The sequence below is a fragment of the Rhea americana genome, unplaced genomic scaffold, assembly GCF_003343005.1.
Source record: "Rhea americana isolate MKP2758 unplaced genomic scaffold, rheAme1 scaffold_42, whole genome shotgun sequence".
NCBI classification, from domain to species: domain Eukaryota; kingdom Metazoa; phylum Chordata; class Aves; order Rheiformes; family Rheidae; genus Rhea; species Rhea americana.
In genome coordinates, this window is record NW_028186557.1 from 6,081,856 (window position 1) to 6,091,147 (window position 9,292).

The 9,292-nt window shown below is 59.4% G+C and overlaps 2 protein-coding genes across 2 annotated transcripts in view; both read right to left on the reverse strand.

Moving 5' to 3' along the window:
- Positions 1–388: 388 nt before the first annotated feature.
- On the reverse strand, positions 389–9,204 carry GNG2 (G protein subunit gamma 2). Its single transcript, XM_085315135.1, has 4 exons — positions 8,950–9,204; positions 2,749–2,807; positions 2,476–2,622; positions 389–2,382 (listed from the first exon to the last, which is right to left on the reverse strand). Exons 3-4 carry the CDS (start codon positions 2,560–2,562, stop codon positions 2,254–2,256), a joined length of 216 nt encoding a protein of 71 aa, XP_085171261.1. The 5' UTR covers positions 2,563–2,622; positions 2,749–2,807; positions 8,950–9,204; the 3' UTR covers positions 389–2,253.
- FRMD6 (FERM domain containing 6) overlaps positions 2,801–9,292 on the reverse strand; it is a 15,868-nt gene continuing 9,376 nt past the window's right edge. Inside the window, exon 12 of the mRNA XM_085314983.1 lies at positions 2,801–2,807. Within this exon, the coding sequence (XP_085171109.1) occupies positions 2,801–2,807 (7 nt within the window). The remainder of the gene's footprint in view (positions 2,808–9,292) is intronic.

Genomic DNA, 9,292 nt, shown 5'->3' on the forward strand with positions numbered 1-9,292 from the left:
AGCCTCGCAACCKGCCGCTGTGCCGGCGGCCCCGGGACGAGCAGTAGATACCTAGGTAGGAAAACCTCCCTGTAGCCTGGAAAYGAGGGTGGGGGGATGAACAGCCTTGGCCACCTGCGGTCCAGCTCCCGGGCAGCACCTGGTGGAGTCCCAGGTTGGTGCGAAGCCTCCAGACCACGGAGCCCTGCTCTCCATGCTGAGCAGGCCTTCGGTGCTGGAGATGAGGAGCCAGGCGGCTCGGCCCCTCCACCCCGGCGCTGCTGCACGTGGGGGTCCGCGTCCCCTTCCCCACGAAGCCCATCGCACCGAGCCCCCTCGCTCCGGCTCCCCATCCCTGCCATCCCCGGCCTCCCACAGCGTCGCTTCCAAAGGACGAGACAGGCCGGGCTGAAACGATTCCAAAATTTTATTTCCAGCGAGTACATTGACCACGTGGGATGGGGAACGCACGCTACATCACGACTCCGATCTTCCCCATGCTGGGGTTCGGGTTTTTTTTTTTTTTTTTTTAAGTCAACCCCACCCTAACATTGACATTTGCACGGCCCCGCTGCCAAAACATCCCCCCGGGAGGAGGCACCGCGCCGCCGAGGGGCGGCACACCCTGCCGCGAGTAAAGTTTGTAGGAAAAACCAAAACCCCCTTCCCGAAATAAACGTCCCATTTCAGCACTCCGGCTATTTTTTCTTTACAAGCCTGGGGGTAGAGAGTAAAGTTGTTTGATGCCACGCTGGAAATAGAGCGTCAGCGCAGAGCGAGGAGGGACCCTGCTCGCGGGGGGCCGCGGAGCTGGCGGGCGAGCGCCGTGCTGCGCTAACGAAAGCATACCTGCGAAAATACAAACAGCGGGGCCAAGTACCTGGCGGCACACTGACAAAAACACCACGAGGGAAATAGAAATAAAGGCCAAGAACATAAAACACCTTCCACGAGCGGCTGAGGCTGATTCAAACCCTCCCCCGCTATGCTTCGCATGCAGCTTTTTTTGTGTAGTTCTTTTTTTTGATTATTTTTTTTGTAAGAATTCAAGTTGTAAAATACGCAAGTCATTAAAAAAATTATTACAAAGCACTTCAAGGACAGCACTTGAGGACGGGTCGGGGGCAAGAGAGATCCCAGGCCCTGGGCTGCACGGGCTGCGCTTCGCCGTCGTCGGGTACGGTAAATCAGCATTTCAAAGGAGAAGCCAAACCAGGTTTTTGGCTGGTGTTTTCGCCRCCTTCCTCGTAAAAGCGCGCGGAGGCAACCCCTAGAGAAGGCTAGAAAAAGAGTAGGAAAAGGTAGAAAACCCCCGAACACGCTTGTTATGGGCTAGAAAGGGGCRCAGAAAGTTTCCTAAAGACTGTTGCCCCCCTTGAACATTATCTGTTTTTTTTCRAGCYGACACCCGATTGGGAACGACCTACRGCAAACTCGCCCCGTTTTGCCTGCAGAAAGCTCAAAAACGCCCCCAAGAGCTTAACGCGGGCAGGAAAAACCCGGAGCCCCGTCGCCAAAAGCGGGAGCTCAGCCCCTCGCGCGGCGCCGGGCACCGGCGAGGGAAAGCCGGAGCGGGGAGAGGGGGGGGATCGAGCGAAGGCCCGCGCGCGAGGAGGCGTCGCGGGAGCGGGGAGCGCCGGCCACCACGCGCGATTCCTTGTGGGGTCCGAGCTGCCGCGCGGAAAGCGTCGGCGGGCCAGGTCTGCTCCGCGGCGTCCCGTCCCGAGCGCCGGGTCCGGCCGACCTCTGCGCTACCCTCATGGCAAAAATTAAAAAGCACGAGACCAAACATTAAGTAACACCATAGTCACCTAGCCTGTTGCTATATATCCAACAACTTAAATAAATAATAATAATTATAATAAAAAAAGATCGGATTTGGAAAAACCCGACGATATCACTCCGATAAGGTTATGCACATCCTCAGCGATTTGCTTTGCTCAGCACAACTCCAGTGCTCTGAACGTGGAACAATCAAACAAGTTTGGTGAGCAGAAAAAGGGACACAAATTTATTCTTTACACGTTTTTGTTTTTCTTTCTAGGCAGCTCTACGGGCTTCGGCTCTCTCGCCTCGCGAGGCAGAGCGCCTTGCTCCCCCAAAGGTGGCCAGGTTCGTTAAACATGCACGTCCGCGTAGCTCCCAGGCCGCGCGTTTTACTGATTTTTGATTGGTTTCGTTTAAATTCTCTGGGCTACCAGGTCGTCCCCGTTCCTAAAAACTCTACGTCAGCGTTCAGGGTGGCCCGAGCGGGCGGTCAGGCTCCTGGCGGGGTTACAGGATCACGCAGAAGAACTTCTTCTCCCTGAAGGGGTTCTCGGAGGCCGGGACGGGCGTCAGGAGCGGGTCCTCCTTGGCGTGGGCTTCGCAGTACGCCATCAGGTCCGCCGCGGCCTTGGACACCTGGACGGAGGAGCCGGGCGTCAGGGAGCCCCGCCGCGAGCAGCCCCCCACCCGGGGGGGGTTTTTAAGCGCGGGGCGGCCCCACGGCGCTACCTTTATCCTGTCGATGTTGGCCTCCATCTTCAGCTGCTCCACCAGCTTGCGGGCCTGGGCGATGCTCGCGGTGTTGTTGCTCGCCATCGGCGGGCGCGCACTGCCGCGGCAGGAGCCCACCTAAATTCTGGCGCCGTAGGAAAGGGTCTTGGGGGCCACAAAGCAAAAGGGAGGCAAAAAAACGGGATTTAGAGAGAACGCAGGCTGCCTTGGCTTCCTCCCTCCTCCTCCTCCTCCTCCCCCCGGGGAGCCGCGGGGAAGTTGCGTTTTTACCTCTCCGCCGAGCTTTTGCGTCTCTAGGGGAGCGTCTGCTCCTCTCCGACGTTCAGTACCTTTAAACAGGAGAGAAAGAGGGGGGAAAAAAACGGGGTTAGGTGGACACGGTGCYGATGAAGGCCACGACAACGTTGGGCAGGACGCGGGGGCCCGGCGCCCCCAGGCCTGTTTGGTGACGGGGGAGACGGCACCGGCCCCGTTTCCCTTTCCGACCCCTCCAAAGGCCGATTTCTTTGGCACCCTTGCGCCGACTTAGCTAAAACACCGCGGGTTTTTGGCTGCAAAGCCGCGCGGGTTTCGTTCCCGGAGGTGCCGAGTGCTCGGGGCGCGAGCGAAGATCATCCTCCGTACCCGGCAGCCTCCCTGCGACGCCTCCTAATCGACAGGGGCCAYGCTGCCTTCTCCAAAAATTGCCTCCGAATCAAACCTGTATTGCAACTTTATTTTAAGTAACAGTCACGCAAAGCCTAATAAACCTTCCCAGCCGCTGGGAACCGCCAGCAAGTTACATCAGCAACGAAGCAACCCCGTTAACCATCCCATTAGTTTTAAGACCCCACAGGAATTAGCTTAGGCTGCCTTAATTAGGTATCCGCAATACAACTGAATTAATTAATTAGTGATAAGCACCTGGACCACATTACTCATAAGGAGCTATTTCAAGCTTCAAATACATCAAACGGGTCGCAGCCTCTTGCAAAAGTGATCTAGTGAGCTCGCGGAGAGTGCGGGCTGCCTGGTGAGAAGTAGGTTGCTCCTCCGTCCCCCGGAGGTGAGCTGACCCGACCCATATTACTGCAATTAAATTTAACTTCTGCGCCCCGCTGCTGCGTCTTTGCCCCCCCCTCCGCGCTCACCCAGCCCCAGCACGGCAGGGCGGCACGCGTGCAAGGAGCTGAGAGGTGGCAAAGCCCCCCAGCATCTTGGGTTTTCCTTCAGAGCCCCCCCCCCCAAATCCCAGACCGGCCCGTTTGCGGTTCAGATGGCGCCCAGTGTTAAAAACATGGTAGATGAAGCGCAATCGGGTCGGAACGGCTYGAATAATTGAAGGTAAAGCCCTGCTGAAAAACGACGGGGAGGAAGGTCTCTGCCTCCCTCGAAGACGCTCCAGCCCTGGTGCCCCTGGCGGGTGCCTGCGTGCAGACCACCTCCTCCCCGTCACCCCCAGGCAAACTGAGGGACTTGAACAAGACCAGGTCTTCCTTGAAATGACCGTTGCAGTTTCTTACCAAAATCCCCGTTTGCCCATTGGAAAGTGCTGAGGAATCCGGAGCGACGGGAAAATCAACAGTCAAACTTACTCATGCTTTGGACTGAGCTAGTGCTGCAAAACCGTCCGTCCCACTCCTGCATCCACACTCCAGCTGTCGCAGAAAGGCAAAAGCTTCCAGGATTTCTCACCTCCTCATCCAGCTTCTGCCCACACCGGCGAGCTGTCACGAGCAGGAGGAGCCGTGGGAGCGCTCGCCGCAGCACTGCCTGTGAGATGAAGCCGTGCAACCTGGGTTCCCTGCAGCTTGGACGTGCCACCCAAGCATCCAGCGGAGCAGCCGGGAGTGCCCAGCACCAAAAGGACCGCTGAGCGGGTGAAGGGCGAGCACGATCACACGTGGGTGATGAGCGAGGCTCWGCGCAGCTCCTGGGACGCCCAGGCTGTATTTCAGCATCCTCCAGGGCTGCTTGGTGCAAGCACCCAAGACCAACCGTCATCCCATGGCTAAGGTCACTTGGGCTGCTGGTGCCCACTCACACTAGGAAATTCCCTGGTTGCTTAGGTCCTTGGGAGATTCGAACCAAAGTCTTGGTGTCTCTTCAGCTCAGACAGCCCTATCAAGAGGTAAAACATTGCTAGGATTTGGCAGGAGGGGTTGGAAGAWGTGACGTAGCGGGGAGATAACGTCCCCGGGCTCTATCAGTGTAAAGCAACCTCTAGAGTGCACCCGGCGGCCAAGGCGAGGCGGCTAAGAGCCCCGAGCGAGGTGGAAACCCCCCAGCCTCCACCGACAGCCAGCTATGCTCCAGAAATGTGCCACTCTGTTCTGCCGAGAGCTTTCAGCAGTGGCTTACTGCCTTTGCCCAGTGCCACAAGCCTCGACAGGCTGGATGTGTCCTCAAGCAGCTGCTTCCTATCTCCAGAACTGCTAGCATCAGGTTGACTTGACAAGACAGACCTTGGGGATGGAGGAATCTTCATCAGAGCAATTTCTGTTGATATAAAACCCAAAGAAGATGGGGGAGAAGCTGGTCTTTTCTCCATCCCCCCCCAACCTATCCAGCACGCATCTCCCGATCCATAGGGTCCCCTGTTTGCAAAGCTCAGGGTGCATAGAGGAAGGGTCCTTGGCTTGGGAYGGCTCTTTGCAGGGTAAACAGCACCAGGAGCACTCCAGTGAGCAACGACAGAAGGAATACATCCAAAGGGAGAAGAAACTCTTGGAAAAGTCCAACTGAGGCAATGTTAGAGTTTGCTTCTCACCCATCCACCAAGGTGCCACACCACTGGCACAGGGGACCTGTCACGGTTGCAGCCTCTCTGTGGTCACCTCAGCCCGGGAGCCTGGTTTGCTTCGGCCTGGACCCAGGGAGTGACAGCGGGTTTCACCGCCTGCCAACCCCTGRTTATGATCCTGCTCTTCACAACAGACAGGACTCTCTCAGATCCTGTTCTTCAACAGAGGTAGCACAAAGCCCTGTCCCTAGAGCATGCTGCAACAGGACCAGTCCCACTGGGAAAGACTGGAGGCCAAGGGAGCACCCTTGGGATGGGGGAAGAGGGGAACAACCATCTCCAGCTCAGCAGAGCTCCAGGAGTGGATGCGACCTCACTGATGGCCTGAGCTTGCCTTGTGCATTGCTGGGTGACACRGTAGGGCGCGAGGAGGAGGAGGGCTCCCACCCCACCTTAGGGTGAACACCATCTCCTGTGAAATTCCCCTTGCTCCAAGAGCTACTGCAAAGCTGAGACGCAACTTTACAAAGCAAACAGTGACCCAGAGCACGGGAGAACACGTAGGCCGTCGAGGCATGAGTGAGAACAAGGCTGGATGCAAAAGCTCTTCCTGTGGGTGCACCCAGCCCTGACTCTATCCCAAACTGGGCACCTCAGCTTTGAATGCAAACTATGAAACCTGCTGCATGGAAAGGCACGCTGACTGTCCTGAGCTCCTCCCACGAGAGCAGGATCACGAAGACGGGTTTCTTGTAGCCCCTGTCACGTTCGAGATCCATTCCCTGATTCCCAAATGCTCATTTTTATCTTGCGTCTCTTCCTTTATTTGCAATGAGTCCAAAGTAAAACCAAAGACATTTGGTCCAGAAAATAATTAAATCAATACTGAACATCTCACATCCAGCAGTGATTGACACTTTGTTAACCAGAACGACATAAAAAGCCCAACTCCTCCAAAAACTCAATGCGTGACTGAAGTGCACTCAATTAACTGCTCGGGAATTCGTAGCTCCATGGATTTTAAGACCATTGAAGACTGAAAAGCTCATCCTGCTCCCCGGGTCTGACAGCCTGCATCACACAGGCTATAGATTTTCTGTAAGCGGCTCGTGCATCAGACTCGTGCCACCCCATGGGAGGATGATACAGTGGATATTCATCGCTCTTGTTAAATGCTCTTGCACTTTATCTGGCTGCAGCGCCCGTTGGACATGGTTCAGATGAGAACAGGCAAGAAAAAACGTGGTTCCTCCACGTCTCTCCGGCTACGCTACGTGACTCACGGCTTCACCCAGCATACGACCGCACGTGGGATCAGCAAGGGAGACGCGGCACGCCGCGAGCCACAGCGACCGGCCCGCTGTGCCGTGCACCGCCACCTCCCACCCGTGCACCGCCACCTCCCACCCGTGCACCGCGGGGCAAAAGCCCCGGGAGAAGCCCCTCCGAGCTCTCGGGCCGCGGCGCGACCAACCAGGGCGCGTTTGCTCTGCCGGCGATTTCCAGCACACCGAGCGCGTCCGGCCAATTCTCCGCAAAGAAGCGGAGCGAAACCGCCCGTGCCCCGCAGCTGCTCCGCTCCGCTCCGCTCGCTCGGGCGCCGGCTCGCCAGCTTTTGCCCCGGCGGGTTTTGCCAGGAGCCGCCGGTGGCACGGAGCGGGCTGACAGCGCTGCGAAGACCTTCCTGCGATCAGCGCCGAGATCGGCCCGCACGGTGCCACGATTTTCCTCGACGCGCCAGCCACCGACGACGCTCCGGGTTGCCTAGCTACTTCCGCGCAGGCGAGCGAAGGAAGAGGCTTTCTCGGCTCTCGCTGAGCTCCCGGTGCTCTCGTAGCAGGAGATTTTCCATAATTACGTCTGCGCCTGTTCGCGGAGGCGCCCGGTGCCGGCGCCGAGCGTTTCTGCCCCCCGCGCTCTCCCGCTCGCCAGGAGCGCGGCGCGAGCAGCAAATCCCACCTGGGTCTTCTCCGACGAGTAACAAACCCTGACGCAAGAACATGGGAGCTGCAAGGAAAACTCCCCAAAGGGCAGATTTTATCCTCAGCCAGTCACGCGCTCACGTCTGGCCCCAGTCAGGAAAACATATTAGCGCGGGTTTGATTTCATATATGCACGTTAGCACGGGTTTAATTTCAGGCTAAACCCCCTCCGCTGCAACGGGACCCCAAGGCACCTCTACGTGCTTTCCTCGACGGGGACCCCGTTTGCATCCCGGCCTCGTGGCGGGTCCCAGCCCGGGCAGCGGGAGCAGGGCGAGCTGGCTCGTCCCAAAGCCTTCGCCACAGACCGGTTTCGCCAGCGACCTCGCCGAGCGGGTGCTCCCCCGCGGCACGGCGCGGCCCCCCTTCCCGCGTCTCGCCCGGCCTTTTCTCCGCGAGGTCGGAGAGTCGCCCGCGGCGGGAAACGCCGGCAGCGCTGCGCGAATCGCCCGGTGGAAACGCGCCGGCGTCGCCCGCAAAGTTCGCGTTTCCCGGGCGTTTTTGTTTTGCTTGGCCRGGATTTGGGGGGGTTGCGAGGGTCTCCTCTCCATCGGCGCCCGGGAAGGCRCCTCCGGGAGCCCCCGGTGCGGCCACCGACAGCAGGACCTTTCCCTCGGCGCGATTAATCGAGTCAGATTTCAGCGGCCATATGGCAGAAAAGAGGATTAAAAAAACGCAAGCTCCAAGCGCGCCCGGCGAAATCCCGTTATAAAGGGGAAAAACGCCCCGCGCTCGGTCCGCGCGGCGATTCGACGCTTCGGCGCCGGGCCCGGCGCCGTCGGCCCGGGACATTGGGTGCCCCGGCGCGGGGCAGAGCGGCGGTCCCGCGCGCTGCCGCCCGCCGCCCTTCGTCCCGCAAGCGTGGCCGCCGCCGGCGGAGATCCCGGCGGCAGGTTTTTGCTTAAATACAAATCCGTTTTGCTCCGAGGTGGCAGGAAGACAAAAAGTTTCTGCTTAGCTTCTCCCCCCCTCGTCTCCTGCTTTTACAGAAGAAACCCCCCGAATCAAGTTTTCCCAAGAAAAATAATAATAATAATAAATAAAACCCCACTTTGCATCTGCCTGGCGGCGCCTTTCCGCACAGCGTTTTCGCAGCTATTTGGGTAAACGGCTATTTTGCCATGGTTACTTTTCACGAAGCGGTTGCACAATCCCTCCTGCTTCCTGTTGTATCGCCGCAATTAAAAACCTCGCTGCGAAAAAATAAGCGTCTGAATCGAAATCGCGCGGCGGGCAGGGCCCCCCGAAACCTCGCGAAACCGCCCCCCTGCCTCGCCGGCCCGGCCCGCCCTGCTCCCGGCGGGATTTGGGTCGGGAAAGGCGTTCGGGCCGCGTGAAAATTCCTAGCTGGGGGGGGGAGGGGGCAAAAAAAAAAAAAAAAAAAGTACAGCTCATTCATCCATGGTGGGGGGGGGGCAGAAAAAAGGGGGAAAGGGAGGAAAAGCCTTGCCTGCCGCGGCGGATCGGTCGATTAGCGGCGGATCGACCCCCCCGGCAAACCTTTGCTGGGGACCAGCAGCCCCCCGGCGCCGGGTGCGCGGCCCCGCGGGGGGCTGCGCTGGGGGGCGTCCCCCCCCCCGCCCCCTCCCCTGCCCCGGAGTGCTTTTGGGTGGGATTCGCTCTTTTGGGGGGCGCTTTAGGGGTGAGCCGTTTATGGGGGGGGGGGCGGCGGGGAGCCGCTGCTGGGGATGCCCAGCCCGGCTCCAGTGCTCCCAGTCCGCCCAGCAGCCTCCCCAGTCCGCCCAGCGCCCCCCAGTGCCGAAGTACCTGGAGGGCGGCGCTGCCCCGCGTCCCCCGCAGGGCGGCCGGAGCGGCGCGGAGGGACGGACGGAGCGATGGACGGACGGAGCGATGGATGGAGGGATGGATGGAGGGATGGATGGAGGGATGGATGGCGCCGGAGGGAGGGAGGGATGGAGGGAGGGAGGGAGCCGGAGGGGTGGTCAGCAGCAGCCCGGAGAGGCGAGTCCCCACCCAGCTTTGTCTGCGCTCATCCTTCTGCCTACAGGAAGCGGCTCGGCCCCGACTTCCTCCTCCTCCTCCTCCTCCTCCTCCTCCTCCTCCTCGGCGAGCCCTCTTCCCCGCAGCGCGCTGGGTCCTGCCCCCCCTC

Bases quoted from the DNA above. Each gene is read 5' to 3' on its own strand.
- GNG2 (XM_085315135.1), bottom strand. From the start codon at position 2,562: ATGGCGAGCAACAACACCGCGAGCATCGCCCAGGCCCGCAAGCTGGTG. The intron at 2,383-2,475 runs GTAGCGCCGTGG...TCCTCCGTCCAG, and splicing joins CCAACATCGACAGGATAAAG to GTGTCCAAGGCCGCGGCGGA.